This window comes from Rhinopithecus bieti, unplaced genomic scaffold, assembly GCF_001698545.2.
Source record: "Rhinopithecus bieti isolate Rb0 unplaced genomic scaffold, ASM169854v2 scaffold_73501, whole genome shotgun sequence".
Taxonomy (NCBI): Eukaryota; Metazoa; Chordata; class Mammalia; order Primates; family Cercopithecidae; genus Rhinopithecus; species Rhinopithecus bieti.
The window spans coordinates 361,917-381,653 of record NW_016827557.1 but is presented as its reverse complement, the minus strand read 5'-3'; the positions used below and the strand labels follow the sequence as shown (position 1 = coordinate 381,653).

The window sequence follows — 19,737 nt, the reverse complement described above, 5'->3', positions numbered from 1 at the left end:
AGTAGAGACGGGGTTTCACCATGGTCTCGATCTCCTGACCTTGTGATCTGCCCGTCTCGGCCTCCCAAAGTGCTGGGATTACAGGCGTGAGCCACCGTGCCTGGCCGATCTTGTTCTTTTTTATGGCTGCATAGTATACCATGGTATATATGTACCACGTTTTCTTTATCCAGTCTACCATCAAAGAACATTTAGGTTGAAAAAATAAAAACACACACACATTTGTGATACTGAAACACCTGATTATTATTATTATTGAGATGGAGTCTTGCTCTGTCCCCCAGCCTAGAGTGCAGTGGCCTGATCTCGGCTCACTGCAAGCTCTGCCTCCCGGATTCAATCGACTCTCCTCCCTCAGTCTCCCAAGTAGCTGGGATTGCAGGTGCCTGCCACCATGCTTGGCTAATTTTTCTATTTTTAGTAGAGATGGGGTGTCACCATCTTGGCTAGGCTGGTCTCGAACTCCTGACCTGGTGATCAACCTGCCTTGGCCTCCCAAAGTGCTGGGATTACAGGTGTGAGCCATCGTGCCCAGCCTTTTTTTTTTTTTCTTTTTGAGACAGGGTCTCACTCTGTCGCCCAGGCTGGTGTGCAGTGGCACAAACATGGCTCACTGCAACCTCTGCTTCCCAGCCTCAAGCCTCCAGAGTAGCAGGACTACAGGCTAGTTTTTGTAGAGCCAGGGTTTTGCCATGTTGCCCAGGCTGGTCTCGAACTCCTGGACTCAAGTGATCCTCCTGCCTAGGCCTCCCAGAGTGCTGGGATTATAGGCCTGAATCACTGTACCCAGCCATGATTCTTTATTAATAAACTCATTAAATTATGAGATCTAGAGGCAGGACAAATAAGTACCAGAAATCTGAAGTTACTGCTGTGAGTGAAACCGCTATTTTGAGGTGTCTGCAACACCTACTGATTTCTGTCTTGACGGTCAGAGCTACTGTTAATTCTGGTGGATTTTGCTACTTCCATTCATAACTGAAGGACATACCAAGTATTAGCTCCTGGACCTCCCCAATTCTGGGTCCCTGGACCACAGGCTAAGTACAGAAGGAGTGGACACCTCCAAGAGCTGTCCCAGAAAATCTTCAGGAAGATAAAGTGGGCTGAGGGTTGGCAAGTAATCCCAAAACAAATAGGCACTTACATCGTGTGGTAAGAACAAAGGAAAGGGCCACGGGCTACGGTTTGGACAGCAACTGGACTTTTGTGCTCCGTTTGGTGCAGGCAGTGGCAGTCCTCAGGCAAACTCCTAGCACAGGGTGACAGGCAGAACTCACCTGTCTGGAATTGCCTGAGGGAGTCTGGGCTGCAGGCAGGCCCAGAGAGCAGCAGCAAATGGGAAGGGAGCCAGACAATGCGGGTCCCTGTTTCAAAGGGAGAAAGGTGGGGTGGAGAGGTTACAGCCAGGGTCAGGATCAAGGGTCTTGGTGCTGGGACACCAGGTTCGCCCCACCTCATTCCCAGATCTTCCTACCCTGAAGCCACTGAGTGTAGAGGGGGAGGGGACTCAAAAGAGCTTCCCAAACTTGGTCACCAATAGGCCATTTCCTTCATGTTTACTGGTTTAATACTTTTAATATTTTTCCTTAAATCAATGCATTTTTATGTGTGTGTGTGTGTGTGTTTTGAGACAGGGTCTCACTCTGTTGCCCAGGCTGGAGTGCAATGGCATGATCTTGGCTCACTGGAGCCTCAACCTCCTGGGATCAAGCGATCCTCCCACCTCAGCCGCCCAAGTAGTTGGGACTACACAGGCATATGCCACTATGCCTGGCTAATTTTTTTTGTATTTTGGGGTTTTATTCTGTTTTTTGTAGAGACAGGGTCTCACGATGTTGCTCAGGCTGGTCTTGAACTCCTGGGCTCAAGGGATCCTTCTGCCTCAGCCTTTTACCAGTTTGCATGGGAGGAGGGAGGCCAAAGCCCGGCTGGTAAAAACTTTCCCCTTTTGCCAGCATGTTGGGGTTCTAGGTTCCCTTCCCGAGCACAACCCTAAGCCAACCAGTTTAAGGTTTGGGAAATTAACTTTTCCCAGTTTGGAGGATGCATCTGTGGGGAGTGTCCCATAGTACAGAGACTACAATTACCTATCCGTGAAGAGAGGGCAGAGGAGGAGAAAGGAAAAATGATGGCATTTTTTCAAAGGAGTCCCAGGGACTCAGAATGCATTCAAAAGGGATACAGACTGAAGATGAATGACTACCCATCTAGAAAGAGGGGAACAGCCGGGCGCGGTGGCCGTCGGTAGCATCTGTGTCTTCTTGAGGTGACTGGAGCCCGTCTGTGGTTTCAGCCATTGACTCCCGGACACGGGAGTGTTGAGGCCGTTTTTGTCATCTCCGGGAAGGGCTCTGTGCGGGTGGAGGCGCAGTGCATCAGCCAGCTCGCAGCGGTGCTCCCCTAGAGCTGACGACCTTGGCAGGAGTGGCGGCTCAGCACAGGGAAGTTATCCGGTGGCCCGGCCCAGGCTTGCTGTGGGTTCAGGTCCCATGGCACGTGGGGCTCTGGACCTGCCTGCCTCCAAGACAGCTCTTCCAAGGTTGATGGTTGGAACTCCCTAGCCTCAGCCTCACAAGGCTTGACCAGGCCCAGCCGTAACTAGTCTAGGAAAAGAGCAAATGGCCGTGTTTTTATATTTTGACGTTTGCATTTCAATATTAACTTTTTTGGTAATGTAATGCATTCAAAACACGGTTCTCAAAAAAAGAAAAGGAAGGAAGGAAGGAAGGGAGGAAGGGAGGGAGGGAGGGAAGAAAGAAAAGAAAAGAAGAAAAGAAAAGAAAAGAGAAAAGAAAAGAAAAGAAAGCGTGTTTCTAACCAGGCGTCCTTCATCTTCTGCAGATGCTAAGGATGTCCCTGGCACAGTAGAAGTTTGGAAGCCCTGCCCTAAAGCCTCACCTCACCTGGCAGCTGGCTGTTTCATTCATAGCAAATGTTCTGTATATTCACCATGTTCCAGACACACATGTCACTAATGATACAGACACATGTGCACTGACATTGACCTCCTCACCGTCTTACCATAGTCCCATCCACAGCCACCTCATCATAGGGTGGAAAGGCGAGGTCCGTGGGCAGCTTGTAATGGGACAATTAGCCATGCCTGTAAGGGTGGAAGGCCTGGATAGGGGGAGGTGGCATGAGTACCAGGAGAGCTGGCCCTGGGGCAGACCAGGGCAGGGCAGAGCACAGCTTGCAGGACCCAGTACACAGTGTTGGGAATTGAATTTGGGTTTTTACCTTTGAAGCTGTGCATAAAGTCTAAAACAAGAAGAGGCGTGGAGGCTGGGGTTGTATTTGTATTTTAAAATGAGCATTTTCACACAAGGCCAGGAGCTTCAAATCAGCCTGGTTAGCACAGCAAGACCCTCCTCTCTATGAAAAAAAGAAAAAAAAAAACCCACATGTTGGCATGTGCCTATAGTCCTAGCTGCTCAGGAGGCTGAGGCGGGAGGATCACTTGACTTCTCTGATTGCCACTGCACTTCAGCCTGGGCCACAGAGTGAGACTTTTTCTCAAAATAAAATAAAATAAAATAAAAAGATAAAATAAAATAAAATATAACCTTTCGGGCAGGCGTGGAAAGCGGCTGGAGAGAATAAGAGGAAACAGAGATAAGCCCCCTCCCTGGGAGGGACCAGGGTCTCTTATCACCAGAGATGGCACCACAGGCAAATACACGCTGTCACAAAACCAGCATATGATCATATGATCTTTCCTAGAAGTCCTTTGTTTTCCCCAAGTGCCCTTTCCCCCGACCTTTCATTGGTTTATGAGCTCCCCAATTCTAACCTCCTAGAACATGAATAAGAATGTCTATGGGGTGGTGGTGTGAGCCTGTAGTCCCAGTTACTTGAGAGGCAGAGGTGGGAGGATCCTCTGACCCTAAGAGTTCCTGACCAGCCTGGGCAATACTGACTCCATCTCAAATAAAAAACTAAAAGCTACACAACTCCATTTCTCTTGCTAATTTGTCTTTTGTCAATTTAATTTGCAGGCCCCCAGATGCTGCATCTAAGAGGGCAGAGGAAAAGCTTTTCCTCCCTGACATAACCATCCAGGAGAAAGTCTGGAATGGAGGGTCAGAGGGGTGGGGAATGGAGATTAGGCGAAGGAGATGGATTCAGGACAGTTTTTGGAGAATGCACATCACTGAGGTCAAGATGTCCTAGGGAATGGCCCTTCTGGGTTCATAATTCTGCTTCCGTCCGCTACAGCAACTTAGTCCCTTCTGAGCCTGTGGGGATAATAACCAGTCAGGATAGGCTTGATTATGCTGCTCTAACCACCCCCAATTTCTCTGATCTAATACAAGTATACTCAAAGCTGTATACCCATCAAGGGTCCCCTGGGGTCTCTGCTCATCGCAGTTCCTGCCCAGCCTACAGGAATAACCATGTGAAAATCACAGGCTTTCTTGGCAAAGAGAAAGAGAGCTCTAGAAGCTTTGGCAAATAAATAAATGCTTGGCAAATAAATACTGGCCAATAAATAAATGCTTGGCGTATAGGTAGGTGACATATGGCTCTTCCAACTCAGGTCCTTGGCCAGAATTAATCACATGGTCTCACCTCAAGGGAACAGGTGAGTTAATATGCAGAAAAATATTCAAGCTGGGTGAGGTGGCTCACACCTCTAATCCCAGCACTTTTAGGAGGCTGAGGTGGGAGGATCGCTTGTGCCCAAGAAGATCATGGCTGCCATAAACCGTGATCATACCACTGCACTCCAGACTGGGGATCAGAGTGAGGCCTTGTCTCTAAAAATTAAAATATTTAGAATGTTTCCTGGCATAAAAGATGTGCTACATGTGTATTATTACCGTTGCTATTGCCAGAAAGTACAATCAACAGGAACTGCTGGTGGCTTGAGGGGGAGCACATGGTCATAGCTGACTCCCAGGTTTCTGGCCTGTATTGTGACCATTTCTGGCTTGTATTCTGACCGTGACTGCCATCAGGAACCCTAAAGCAGGCGGGGTATGGTAGCTCACAATCCCAGTATTTTGGGAGGCTGAGGCGGGTGGATAACTTGAGGCCAAGAGTTCAAGACCAGCCTGGCCAAATGGTGAAATCCCATCTCTACTAAAAAGTATAAAAATTAGTGGGATGTGGTGATGGGCGCCTGTAATCCCAGCTACTTGGGAGGCTGAGGCAGCATAATTGCTTGAACTCGGGAGGTGGAGGTTGCAGTGAGCAGAGATCAAGCCACTGTACTCCAGCCTGGGCAACAGAGCAAGACTCTGTCTTGAAAAAAAAAGAAAGAAAAGAAAACCTGGAACAGGCATGGGGTATACGGCATGGGTCACTACTCTTGGATACAACTGACCAAAACCACAATCCACTGGCTTAAGCCATTTGATAATCCAGCATTAGGCCAGCCTGGATCCAGGAGTCAGATACTGAGATCAAGCTTTGATCTGCTCAGGATTCCCCCCTCCCCAAGGCTCCTGCTTGCAGATAGCCCCAGCGTGCATTTCATCCGCCAGCGTGGGTCACATGTCATCCCTGACCCAGGGTGCTACAATGCTCTGGTTGGCCAAGCTTGGGTCGTAGGTTTACCTCACCCTACCTGTACGCAAAAGTACGTGGTGGCCTAACACAGGTGAGGACCCTGCTTGAATACCACCCTTTATCCACAGATGACCCCACACTTTCATCCACAGATGACCCCACGCCTTTATCCACAGATGACCCCACGCCTTCTGCTCCAGACCATCAGGGTTATAATACATGGGACACATGGGGCACACATACACTCCCACACAACATCCACACACCCCACAAAGCTACCTGAGCCCACACAGTCAGGGCAGGGACAGGCACAGAACAAAATGGGTGCACAGGGACTCCAGGGAGGTTGAAGAGCTGAGTCTGGTCGGGAGGCTGAGGGGGAAGAGCGGGCACTGGGCTGTGGGTGTGCAGAGCTGGAGGTGGGGGACTGCAGTAAGTACCCGCCCTGGGGTGCGGGCCCTGCTAGGAAGCATTGGGAGCAAGAAGGGTTAGATCCTCAAAGTCAGATAATTCTTCCAGAAGGTTTTCTTTTTTTTTTTTTTTTTTTTTTTTTTTGAGACACCCAGATTGGAGTGCAGTGGCACCATTCCAGCTCACTGCAACCTCCGCCTCCAAGGCTCAAGCGATTCTCTTGTCTCAGCCTCCCGACTAGCTGGGACTACAGGCACCTGCCACCACACCCAGCTAATTTTTTGCATTTTTAGTAGAGGCGGGGTTTCACTCTGTTGGCCAGGCTGGTCTCGAACTCCTGACCTCATGATCCGCCCACCTTGCCTACCAGTGCTGGGATTACAGGCGTGAGCCACCGCGCCCGGCCTCTTCCAGAAGGTTTTCGAGGGGAGCAAGTGGAGGGGAGGGAGAGGGCCATTGCTCCTGCGCCGGGGGCAGCCCCCTCCACGGGATCCCACACTCCTGACCAATTCAGGATAGACGGGGTACCCCTGATGCAGCCTGTCACCGCTCTGTCTGGGGCTGGCGCTCCTAGAGAAGGCCATGCTGACCTCTCCCCCACCTCGCTCCAGATTCCCCTTCTTGAGCTTCTTTTCCCACAGTCCCCCCAGGCCTCACTGAGGGCCTCCAGTCTTCGATGGGCTTGGGGCGCCTGGACCCTTCCGGGGTCACTCTGCCGTCTTCCCCCAGCCACCCTCCCTACTCCTTGTCGCCCCCTCCTGTCTTTTCTAACCCTATGCTTTGGGGTACCCCAGCAATGCCCCTGGGTCTCCGGCCACCGGGTGACCGAGGAAGGCAGAGGCTGGCGAGGGGACGGGGCCTTAGGTCCCAGCGAAACCCTCCTCTCAGCCCCTCCCGCCGGCTACAGGTGCGTGGGACAACGAGGCAGGGACCTCGAGAACACGGGGACTTGCAGGCCAGTGGCCCCGGGCAGGCCACTTCCGACGCGGGTGGGAGGCTTCCTTCCCGGGGCAGGGGAAGCGCCCGCGGGCGTGCTCGGTTGGGCCGGAGCCGCGCCGGGGGCCGGGACACGCTTGGGGGCAGCGCTGGCCTGGCCACTCGGGTAGGGCGGGCCGGGGTCGGGTCCAGTCTCCTCCCCACGGGCGGCCCGCTTCCCGTCTTCCAGTGACCCCACGTCCCTTGCGCCGGAGCTGGAACGCCAGCAGGTTCTGCCCTGAGCCGCACGCGCTTTCTGGGGACCAGGGCTATGGTTCCTAATCCGCGTTGTGCATTCAGACACGGCCCGGCTTCGTCCTCCATCCCTCCCCCTTTTCCCCACTCCGGGGTTGGCGAGGGCCGCCCCCATGTGGCAATGTCCCCCCACATGGGCGACCCCTCAGTGCCCCTGAGGGCCCAGGATCTCGCCCCCCTCCCCAGGCAGGCTACATTTGAAATTATTCGGAGAAATTCCGACAGTCAGGGGACCTCTTTCTGTAGCTCTGGCCTTCCAGTAGGAGAGGGTCCCTGGGTTTCTCACGCCTGACAACTTGGCATCACCAAATTCTCTAACCGTGTCAGTGCATGACTTGAACTCCTTTTCTTTCAGAAAGATCTTTGCAAACCCCTTGTGGGCGTGCCCCCTCCCATGGCCCCAACACCTCTTGCCTGGGCTTTGGGCTTGTCTGAAAGGGCTAAAAGGGGGTGATGTCTGGCCTGGAGGGTGGCTCAGCCTGCAGTGCCAGCACTTTGGGAGGCCGAGGTGGGCGGATCACTTGAGGTCAGGAGTTCAAGACCATCCTGGCCAACACAGTGAAACCTGTCTCTACTAAAAATACAAAAATTAGCAAGGCTTGGTGGCGGGCACCTGTAATCCCAGCTATTTGGGAGGCTGAGGCAGGAGCATGAAAATTGCTTGAACCTGGGAGGCAAAGGTTGCAGTGAGCCAGGATCATGCCACTGCACTTCAGCCTGGGTGACAGAGTGAGACTGTCTGAAAAAAAAAAAAAAAGAAAAAACAAGAGTGATGTCCAGTGCCTGGGGATTTTTCCTAGGGAGTGGTCAAGGAAGGCCCCACTGAGGAGGGGACATTTAGGGTGGGAAGTTGCCTTGTAGGGCAGGAGGGGAAAGGGTTTTGGACCAGAGGGAGAGCCAGGGAAAAGTCACCAGGTAGAATGAGCTGGCATGATTTGGAAGATTGTAGGGAGGGCTGTGGCCCTCCCATGTGAGTGGAAGGGAGTGGCTACAGTGCAGAAGGCCTGGAGGTCACCTCACAGACCAGGACCTCCGTAGAGGAACTCATCCCCTGGGCCTAGGGCTGGGCCTGGAGGCACTGTGTCCTCTGTGATTGTCAATCTCCCTAAAGATGGCCCAGAGCAGTGAGTGCAACCTGAATCCCTCAGTGGCCCTGTCTCTGGCTGCCCCAGCACCCACGTGGACACTTGACTCCACACCCCAAAGAAAAGAATGGAACCTGGGAACACCACTGCCAAGGTATGGGATTATTTGGGAAGGGGGAAGGGGGAACTGACCAGATGGTTACAACACGCGGGGCAGCAACAGACAGAACCAGACCAACCCTGTGGCCAACCGCCTGGTCTCCTGGGACCACTGGGTGCTTGGCTCAGGCCTCTCCTGCCCTCCCCACTCTTTCACCTCAGGCCCCCTGCAGTCTCTGCCCTGCCCTGACCCCCCAGCTTACAGCCCCAAAAGCAGCTAAACAACTCGCACACTCATGGGCCATGGCCTGGTAAGGCAGCACAAGTCCTGCCACTTCAGCCCCATTTGAAAGATGAGGAAATGAGACGCTGGTCCATAGTGGGTCTCCAACTCAGGTGCCGAGCTTTCCCTGGGCATACACGCCGGGCCCTGGAGGGTGGGAAGGGGGCCAATGGACGCGGGGAGCTTGCGGGGTGGGACTGCATCGGGAAAGGGGAAGGAGTCAGACGGGAGAAGGGGCACAGGGTCTGGTTGGCTCCGGCAGCTGCACGCTCTTCCTGCTCAGGGGACTCACAGTGACCCCGGAGCCACTCCCAGCCCAGCCTCCAGGTAAGAGGTCACTGAGATGGGTGGCAGCAGGGGCCGGGGATCCCCCTATTACGACAACAGTCATGGGACGCTGACTCACTGCCGGCCAGACCACCTGACCTCCGCGGCGGGAGGGAGGGCCCTGCCAGGGGGTTCCCGCCACGGCTTGTTTACCTCCTGGAGGCCTTGGCCTCGCATGGGGGCAGGGCGGCCGCTGGGGCTACAAGGCCTGCGGGGAAGGGCCAGAGCCGGGGTCTCCACCCCAGCTTCCCAAGGACACCCCTTCTGTGCTTCCTTCTCCCCCCCCACCCCGAGTCTCTTCAGCTGCCCCCAGCCCCCGCGGAAACTTCCCACGATCCCAAACCGGGCCCAGTGGCGAGAAGGCAAAGGAGCTCCTTCTTGGGGGAGCTCAAAGTTATGTTCCCAGAGCCAGAGGGCTTTCCTTGTGTCCCTCACCCTGCTCAGACCGAGCCATAGCCAGGAGCTGGGGCAGGAAGGCCGGCTCTCGGCGGGGGCCACGTGGCTCTCAGGCGCCTGGGCTGCTGACTCACGCTTGGCCAGCACCTGTCTGTAGGCCGCAGCCTCTGCCAGCATGCCCCTCTGTGTCCCCTGCCCCTGTCTGCAAGGCAGTGGCTCCAGCAGGCCCTGGGGCACTTTCCACTCTCCCCCTCTGGATGCAGGGAGAGGCCTGAACCCTCTCCACAGAGGGTGCTGCTCTGGGCAGGGCGGAAGACTTGCCCACTTCAGGCTCTCCCGGAAGGATGGTTCACACCTGTGGGCCAGCCCCTGCTGTGCACGCACCCACACATCACCTTCACACCTGAATGGCCCCATCCAGCCACCCTTCCCTCGGTTTGGGTTTCCCCCGCTGGGACGTTTCTCCAACTCCTGCAAGCCCTGGCCTGAAATGGCATGAGTTGGACCCAGCAGGTTCGGACCTCCTACTCACAGGACCTTGCGTGGGAGGCTCCCGAGGGTGACCACCCGTCCTGCCCCTCTCCTTGCCCCAGTTCTGGCGGACAGGTTACTTTGGTGGCATAAAGTAGAGTTTCTTCATTCCTAGCTGAGGTGGCTGTTGCCTGACCCCCTTGGCTGCCCACAAGGCCAACGGACCTGAGCCCCCACAGGGCCATGGGCACTGCCCGCTGAATTGAGGAGCCCATAAGGAGTCGCTTGGGCCACAGTGAACATTTGGCGACCACTGACATTCAGGAGACCTTAGCTGGTCCTCAAGCACCTCTCAACTCCACTCCTATTAAACTGGGAACTTCTCTGGTGCTCAGGCCAGAGTCGGGGTCCGTCCCTCAACCCAGTTAGGGGCCATCAGCGAGGGTGCCACGCGCTGTAAGAGGGCTGCCCCCGCTGGAGGCTGACCATGGCAGGGTCGGAACAGCACCCTGAGAGCCAGCTTGTTCTGACCAGCAGTGCCCACTGGGCGACCTAGCAGCCTCCTGATATGGGGGCTGTGTCAGCTCTCCCTGCACTGGGTACCCCCAACGAAGGATATTGCTGAGTCATGACCAGGCCCAAACCTGGGAGGGGCGAGGGACTGGACAGTCCCCTGATCCCAGGTGCAGAGGCTGGAGCCCAGGCCTATGTGAGTGCCAGGGCCGGTTTCTTGGGGTCCTTGGTGCACTGGGGCAGTGAAGAGAGGGGTCAGCAATGAGGGGCCGGGAGACCTGGAGCGAAGGGTAGCGGGGAAAGGGTTAGTACTGAAGGGGCCTCTGCAGGGCGGCTCTCGCGCCGCGACGCCCGTGGCGGAGGCTGGGAGGGCGCGACAGACTCCGCCCCTCTCGAGGCGGGGCGGGGCCTCCGCGGTCCTACAAAAGCCGCGCGTCGGCCTCGACCCGGACGGCCAGTTTTCCCGCAGCTCGCCGCTCGCTATGTCGTCCCTCACCGTGAAGGCCTACCTTCTGGGCAAGGAGGACGCGGCGCGCGAGATCCGCCGCTTCAGCTTCTGCTTCAGCCCCGAGCCTGAGGCGGAAGCCGAGGACGCGGCAGGTCCGGGGCCCTGCGAGCGGCTGCTGAGCCGGGTGGCCGCCCTCTTCCCCGCGCTGCGGCCCGGCGGCTTCCAGGCGCACTACCGCGGTGAGCGGGCCGGGCAGGGCGGGGGCGGTGACGCAGGCCGGGCCCGGCCTCCTGCCGCGGGGTGGCTGCCCTCTCGCTTCTCGGCGACGCCTGGTGGGCCGTGAGGGGTCTGCTCTGGCTGCTCCCTGGATGGCGGTGGCCTGCGTGGGTCCCCAGTTCGGCCTCGGGTGCCAGCCTGGTGACTGGAGTGGTGACCAAGGCCGGGACCCGCTGTTCAGTGGTGGCTCCTTGGGGCGGTGGAGCCCTGCGGGCCGGGGGCTCGAGCCTGGGAGCGTCAGACCCCCCCCCCGCGCTGTTGGGGATTTTGGCCAGGACGCGCCGGGGCGAACTCTCTGGCTCTCCGCGGGAACTGGGTGGTCAGGCGGGCACTCGGGTTACACTGACATCTTGCTGCGCCAGGTGGTGGTTCAGATAATGGCCCGGAGGAGCCCGGGGAGCGCCGGCGGAGGGGAGGGAGCGGCGCGGGTAAACAAGCGCGGGGTGCGGGGGACTTGGGAGCGCCGCGACAGCGCCTGGGAGGAGGGCACTGATTGCCCGAGGAATGCTCCAGGCTAGGTCGAGTACAGATGTTATCCCATTGGCAAGTGGAGAGAGGGACAAGACGAGACCGTTCTTCAGAAGTGTTGGTGTGGGCACAGAAGCCCAGGAACTGTTTCCTGCTGCGCTGGTGTGACCAGTGGCTGCTGGGGGTGGGGTTAGGGAGGTGGCCAAGGCCGGCCCCTGGGAGCTGGTAGTGCTAGGACCTCCCTCTGGAGTGCTGCCAGCCTGCCAGGCCCTCTCCTGTTCTTAAAAAAAAAAATTGTGATTTTGAGCTGTAACTGGCATAAGGGTTCACCCATTTAGTGTACAAGTCAGTGGTTTTCACCATTTTCATAGGTTTGTGAACCATATTCAATCTGAGAGCTTTTCATCACCTTATAAACGCCATACATACCTTTTATCACCCCCCATCCACATGCCCCCAGCAACCACTCACCTCCTTTCTGTATCTATCCCTCTTGCAATCCTGGGCATTTCATGTAAATAGAATCATACAATGTAGTCTTCTTTCACTTAGTGTAGTGTGTTCAATGTTGTGGCACACATCAGTACTTCGGTTTTTTTGGAGGAATAATATTCTGTTGTATGGATGGGCCATGTTTTACCTGTTCATTAGTTGACAGACATTTGGGCTGTTTGCATCTTTGGGTGCCACACCTGTTCCCACAGTGGATGGTGTGGTTTGGTCTGCACAGTTGTGCTTTAAAGCCCTTTGAGCTCACATGTATCTATCACAACTGCAGACTACATACAAATACATGTTTTTCAGCTTTGTTAGGGAAGGAAGTAGACAGATGCCCTTGTCTCCTTTACTCCCAAGCCACTAGAAGTCGAAGGCCTTTGTGGGGCTGGGCCCCTCAGAAGCAGGTCACAGGCAGGGATCTCCCACAGTTGAAGATGGACATGGGGCTGGTCGGATGTGGAATGAGGTGGCACGTTTCTGAAGAGGAAGCTGGCCCGAGTCTAAATAAGTGCAGCAGCCGAAGCTGCTGTTGCCCCTGTGGTCCAGGGCCCTCCACCCCCTGCGTGTGGCTGTGGTCCAGGGCCCAGGTTGGAGCACTCACCTTCCAGGAGGTGTCAGAGCAAGGGGGCAGTCTTGCCTCTCACTCCTGCCCTCCGTGGCTCAAGTAGGTGTGCTCCAGTTTATAGCCCTGTGAGTGTCCCTTTCATCTGGCCTCAGCTCATTCCAGCAGCTTATGTCCAGCTGAGAACCTCTGGGTGCTTATGTGCTGTCTTTTAAACAATCTAGATGAGGACGGGGACTTGGTTGCCTTTTCCAGTGACGAGGAGTTGACAATGGCCATGTCCTACGTGAAGGATGACATCTTCCGAATCTACATTAAAGGTAAGGAGCTGCTCTGGGGGCTGTCTGAAGCCAGCTCAGCTTGTACTCAGTTCCCTGCTGAGTGAAAAACAGGGCTTGATGTTCCACCAATGAAGAGGTCCGTAATTTGAGGGCTGTTTAAGACAGGGACATAGGCCAGGTGTGGTGGCTCACGCCTGTAATTCCAGCACTTTGGGAGGCCGAGGCAGGCAGATCACCTGAGGTCAGGAGTTTAAGACCAGCCTGGCCAACATGGTGAAACCTTGTCTCTACTAAAGATACAAAAATTAGCTGGGTGTGGTGGTGTGCACTTCTAGTCCCAGGCACTCAAGAGGCTGAGACCAGAATTGCTTAAACCTGGAGAGCAGAGGTTGCCGTGAGCCGAAATCACACGACTGCACTCCAGCCTAGGCGACAGAATGAGACTCTTGTGTCAAAAAAAAAAAAAAAAAAAAAAGACATACTAAGTGCTGTGCCTGACCTGAGAAAGAGGAGTCCGCGTTCACCCCTAGGGATGGGGTCTGCTGCTGCGGTGCTTGGGTGAAGAGCAAGGCCAAAGCCGTACAGACCGGGCTCCTTGTTGCTGCTCTGCTGCCTGGGCCACAGTTCCCAGGTAACAGACACAGGGACTGGGAACCTCCTAGCAGGTTCTTGGTTGCTCTGCTGCCCTCACCTAAGCAGCTGAATTTTGTGTGGACTCCATGCTGGAGAGGAGGCCCAGGGGCCTTGCTGGCAGTGACAGCCCCACAGTGATGATAGAGGGGGAGCACTTTAGGGGGCCGCACCCTAGCAGCTCTCTCTGCCCTTCCTGTAGAGAAAAAAGAGTGCCGGCGGGACCACCGCCCACCGTGTGCTCAGGAGGCGCCCCGCAACATGGTGCACCCCAATGTGATCTGTGATGGCTGCAACGGGCCCGTGGTAGGAACCCGCTACAAGTGCAGCGTCTGTCCAGACTACGACTTGTGTAGCGTCTGTGAGGGAAAGGGCTTGCACCAGGGCCACACCAAGCTGGCGTTCCCCAGCCCCTTCGGGCACCTGTCTGAGGTGAGCAGGCCCTCCGGGCAGGCCTGGGGTGGGCTCAGGGTGGCAGGAACCTTGACCCGCTCACTGCCTGCCCCTCTGCTAATTCCTTCTCCAGGGCTTCTCGCACAGCCGCTGGCTCCGGAAGCTGAAACACGGGCACTTCGGGTGGCCAGGATGGGAGATGGGCCCACCGGGAAACTGGAGCCCACGTCCTCCTCGTGCAGGGGATGCCCGCCCTGGTCCCACAGCAGAATCAGGTGAGGCTTGCGTTGGAACCGGCTTCTGAATGGTGACAGTAGTCAGGCAGACTGTGCGCAGAGCCCTTGTGCAAAGCCTATGTGCAAGGCAAGAATTTAGGATACCTCCCCACCTTCCCGGTGTCCTACAATCGCACAAGAACCCTGCAAAGTGGGGAGTATGCTCTGCATTTCCCAAACAGGGAAACTGAGGTGTGAGTTCCTGAAGCCACAAATTCACCTGCATAGCCCTTCCCACCTCAGGAGGCTGCCCTGTCCAGGTGCCGTGAGGTGCAGGCAGGGAGGCCCTTCCAGCCCAGGGTTTTTGATGCACTTTGTTCTCTTTTGTGATGGTTGTCAGGAAGATCAGAGCCAAAGTTTCTCAAGTCCTTTTAAACACAGTTGTAAGTTAAAGACTTACCCTTAGCTTTGCAGTCTAAATTTTTTGGATTCTGATTTTATTAATGTTATCACCCTCTGGGACAAAGATGGGATGTTTGCTTGACTTTGAGTAAATATTTACTCAAGGATGTGATCAATATTCACAATGTACTGAGCCTGAGCCTGTGTGGGGTTGCTGAGCACCAGGGTCACAGATGAGGGGGAACGGCGCGCGAGAGTGGAGAGGCTCTTGGTGCAGGGCCAGGGGGTGCAGAGTGGGAGGGAGGAGAGGGGGATGCTGAGTGGGTCCCTGGACAAGGCGTCTGGGTTAAAGGTCACCCAGGAACACAGGGACCTTGGCAAGAAGGTGACAGGTATCCAAGGCATTAAAGATATTTTTATCTTATCTTTGTAAAAATCAAAGCTTCTGCTCCGTCGGAGGATCCCAGTGTGAATTTCCTGAAGAACGTGGGGGAGAGTGTGGCAGCTGCCCTTAGCCCTCTGGGTGAGTGTGCCTCCTGCCCAGTGCTTCCCTCACTCAGCCTGTGCTTTATGTCACCTTCATCTGGAATACTGCAGAGAAATGGGAAATTGACATGCCCTTGACACTGGTGAGGATTTGCTGCCTCAAATCAACCTTTACTACATGCTGGACCACAGGCAACTCACGGTTGAATTCCCTGACAGAATTCTCAAACTTCTACATGGAGTGACGTAGAATCAGCATTTGGTTGGGACAGTCCCAGTAACGGAGGGTCACCAGGCTCTGGTTGTAGGGCTTGCCTGTCACCTCTGACTGCCCTCCTTTAGGTGAACAATAGTCTGCATTTTCCCCTAAGCCAGGCCTTGGGATTTGGACTGTTGAGGACCTGGGTAGTAGTTAGTTGAGATGCTATCTTTTCCTTCTTTTAGTTTACAACCCCCAAACCTTTCCGGTGCTTCTGGGTTCTGAGCCTGCATCAGAGCGGGGAGAATGTGGAGGCAGGTACTCTGGGTGACAGCCAGTTCTGGTGCCTCAGGTTGCACAGTGGGTCTGCTGGGGTGGGCGAACCCCAATGTGTACCCCCAGAGTGGTGCCACCTGACCCCAGGCATGAGCTCAGGCTCTGAGACCCCTCCCCGCTGGGCTTTAGAAAGTGCTAGTGTCTGGCTAAGGGTCTGGGGTGGGTGCTGCAGAGTCAGGCATGTGGCAGTGAGGATCAGTGAATGAAGCCAACTTCTAGTTCAAGATGATGGTGGATCCGTGATGGCAGATGGATCGCTGGGACACTTGCATCTCTCTCTAGAAGAGTGAGCTTGTTTTTGCGACTGCGGTGGCAGGCTGTGTCAGCCTGTCCAAAGGTTGTGTTCAGTGTCTGAGAGAATGCTGCCAGGAGGGGCATCCGAACCCTGCCTGCTGCCTCCTGTGGCTACAGGGCATGACTGCCATCTGCTCCAACTCTGCTCATTCCGGTTTTTTTTTTTTTTGAGAGGGAGTCTTGCTCTGTCGCCGAGGCTGGAGTGCAGTGGCGCCATCTCTGCTCACTGCAACCTCCACCTCCTGGGTTCAAGCGATTCCCCTGCTTCAGCCTCCTGGGTAACTAGGATTACAGGTACCCACCACCACGCCCAGCTAATTTTTGTATTTTTTTTAGTAGAGACAGGGTTTCACTACATTGGCCAGACTGGTCTTGAACTCCTGACCTCGTGATCCACCCGCCTTGGCCTCCCAAAGTGCTGGGATTACAGGCGTGAGCCACTGTGCCCAGCCTTGCTCATTTCACTTTGAGGCAGCAGTGACATCTTGGCATTGCTGCTGAACTAAACAGCCCAAACACATATGGCTTCTGTACTAGAGTTTACAGGCGAAGTCAGAGAATAGGAAAGAAGAATCGCTATTCTGTTTTTTTTTTATTTGTTTTTTGAGATGGAGTTTTGCCCTTGTCGCCCAGGCTGAAGTGCAATGATGTGATCTCGGCTCGCTGCAACCTCCACCTCCTGGGTTCAAACGATTCTCCTGCCTCAGCCTCCAGAGTAGCTGGGATTACAGGTGCCCGCCACCACGCCCGGCTAATTTTTGTATTTTTAGTAGAGACGGGGGTGTCACTATGTTGGCCAGGCTGGTCTCGAACTCCTGACCTCGTGATCCACCCGCCTCGGCCTCCCAAAGTGCTGGGAGCCACCGCACCCAGCCTAGAATCAGTATTCTTAATGCCTTCGAAGGAGGGTAGAACAGTGGAGCACTGAGATCATGATTGAGAGATAGGCTGTGCCTCAATCCTGCAACTCACTCTGGGCATAGTAAAGGTCTGAGAAATTGCAGGTGAATTTGGAGGTATGAACAAGAGTCCTTCACTCAAAGAACAAAGGAGAGACATCCTGGGAAGTCACAAAAGCAAGTGTAGGTTCAGGTAGAGACTTAAAACAGCGCAGATCCCCAGACCTTACCTTTTTTGATTGTGGTAAGTGGGTGTTGGTGGGGCCTGGAATCTGTCTGGGAGGCTGCCCAGGTGCTTGGGGTCACACTGTCTCCAGACCCACCTGTGCTGGTGCAGCATCTCAGAACTGAACTGGATGCCCCACTTGGCACAGACAGGAATCATCTTGCAAGTGCTCAGATGTCTTTGAGCACTAAAAGCTAAAGGCTTAAAGTGGATAGAATTGCTTTCTCCTAACCAGGGAGGAGCCTGCAGCTCTACAAACAAGGAAGATTTTAGTAAAATAGACTGAGAGGTTTCAGCTGAGGAGAGCCAGTCGCGGAGTGGCTTAGACTGTTACAGAAGTTAGAGCTAGTTTCTTTCCTTTCTTTATGAAGAACTATAAGCCAGATGACTCACAGGTTAACTGCCTAGAAGGGACTGTTCCCAGAGCAGGGCCCAAAGGGGAACGAGTCAACAGCCGCCTCCCAGTGGCAGTGTGTGTGGGGTAAGCGGCGGCTTTCCTGTGAGGTGCCAAGGCCTTTTGGTGGGGCAGTGAGAACCCGCTGAGGGAGCCACCGCTGAGACCCAGGCTACTCCTGGCTGGGAGGCTGCAGGCCCCGAGATGCAGGACATGAAGCCACAGGGTCCCTCCTGGTCACGGTATCTCTGATAAACACACCCACACGCAGACGCTTTGTGGGGCAGCAGGGCACGAAGCATCGTCCACTTTTTTTTTTTTTTTTTAAGTGAAAGCAAGTTTCTTAAGAAAGTAAAGGAATACAAGAATGGCTACTCCATCAGCAGAGTCTTCTTATAAGCCCTGAAATCTCAGGCTTTTATCAAGTTGGAGAAATCCTAATTCTGTAATTTCTCTGACCTGTTTATAGACAAGTCTCATCACTCACCCATTTAAAAAGCATGTGGGTGTTGATTGTACTATTCTTTCAACTTTTCTGTTTGTGTCAACCTTTTTTCTTTTTTTTTTTGAGACAGACTTTTGCACTTGTTGCCCAGGCTGGAGTGCAATGGTGCAATCTTGGCTCACTGTAACCTCCGCCTCTGGGTTCAAGCAATTCTCATGCCTCAGCCTCCTGAGTAGCTGGGATTACGGACGTGCGCCACCACACTCAGCTAATTTTGTATTTTTACTAGAGACGGGGTTTCTCCACGTTGGTCAGGCTGGTCTCGAACTCTTGACCTCAGGTGATCCGCCCGCCTTGGCCTCCCAAAGTGCTGGGATTACAGGCGTGAGCCACTGTGCCCGGCAGCTTCAACCTTTTCATAATCACACGTTGGGAAGAATAAAGGAGAAAAACAATTTACAGATGGAGGTACTTGTAGTTAAGCCTGCTTTTACCTCTGCTCCCCCCTACACTCTACTGAAATAGCAGGAAAGGGCTGACACAAAAAAGAAAACACCATAGACAAAGTAATAGAGGAAAAGACAAAGATGTGATCAGATTTTGGAAGATGGAAATGGAGGGAGGGTGGCAACCTGCTGAGGGAAGCTTCAGAAATCTGTGTGCCAGAACAGGGCATCCTGGTGAGAAGCAAGACCATCTGTTCAGGTACCAGGAAAGACAAGAGGTAGGAGTGATGGGGGACAGGAACAAGGGGGGAGGGTTGAAAACCTGTAGGAAGTGTCAGAGACTTCAGGGCCCACTTGACTAGATGACAGCTCTTGCCAACGACTGAAGGAGACCTCATGTTTAATTCCAGGAGCACCTGACCCAGGGAAGCTTCAGCATGGGATACTAAAGACACAGGGCAGGGTGAGACACCAGCCTGAAACTGGGCCTCCCGAATGAGCAATGGGCCCAGCAGTCAGTTCCCTGGCCAGGCAGGAGATGGGGAGTCCCTGCTGAGGGAGGCTGAATGCCCCCAGAGAAGCGTCCTACAGCTCCTGCCTGCCAGGCCCCCAGTCACCCTGCAGAGGAGAAGTTAGTGATGGCGCTGGCCTCACAGAAGGCTCCTGTCAACCTTTTCTTAGTGTTTCAGGGGGATCAGACAGGCTTGGGTCACCAGCCATCTGAGGAAAGGCCCCACACATGGGAGAAAAGGGCTTAAAGGGAAAAGAATGTTAATGCCCTCAGTGAGATACAAAAGAGTATTGTCTGCATGAAAAAGGAACAGGATACTATAAAAAGGATAACAAAGGGAATAGAATAAGAAAGTTCTTGAAATAAAAAAATGTAAATAGAAAAAAAACTTCAAAAGAAGGCTTAGATTCTAATAGTGCCTCAAGGAGATACTCCAAAAGCAAAACAGAGAAAGAAGGAGAGAAAAGAAAAGAAAACTAGTGTAGGAACAAGTCTAGAAGCCCCATATAGGACGAGTAGGAATTCCAGAAAGAACAGAAAACAAAGGAGGAAATGAACGTGGAATGCAAGATAGTTTCTTGGCAATGAGGACCTTATCTTCTAGATTGAAAGCGGCCCTGACAATGACTGAGAAAGACCCCACAGCAAAGCTTATCACTGTCAAGTGTCAGAACCCTGAGGATAAAGAGGGGCTTCTAAAACTTTAGGTTATTGTAAATACTTGGGAATACAAAGAGCAAACAATCATGAAAAGCTAGGAGACAATGGAACAACTGATGACTTAAAAAATCAGTTAAGGGCCGGGCGCGGTGGCTCAAGCCTGTAATCCCAGCACTTTGGGAGGCCGAGACGGGTGGATCGCGAGGTCAGGAGATCGAGACCAACCTAGCTAACACGGCGAAACCCCGTCTCTACTAAAAAATACAAAAAACTAGCCGGGCGAGTTGGCGGGCGCCTGTAGTCCCAGCTACTTGGGAGGCTGAGGCAGGAGAATGG

General features: G+C 54.1%; 1 protein-coding gene across 1 annotated transcript in view; it reads left to right on the top strand.

The window, feature by feature from the left end:
- Positions 1 to 10,644: 10,644 nt before the first annotated feature.
- The window catches only part of SQSTM1 (sequestosome 1), a 15,446-nt gene continuing 6,353 nt past the window's right edge, over positions 10,645 to 19,737 (top strand). The window contains exons 1-5 of the mRNA XM_017863962.1: positions 10,645 to 11,019; positions 12,809 to 12,904; positions 13,698 to 13,927; positions 14,022 to 14,163; positions 14,948 to 15,028. Coding sequence (XP_017719451.1) covers positions 10,815 to 11,019; positions 12,809 to 12,904; positions 13,698 to 13,927; positions 14,022 to 14,163; positions 14,948 to 15,028 — 754 coding nt within the window. The 5' untranslated portion in view covers positions 10,645 to 10,814. The remainder of the gene's footprint in view (positions 11,020 to 12,808; positions 12,905 to 13,697; positions 13,928 to 14,021; positions 14,164 to 14,947; positions 15,029 to 19,737) is intronic.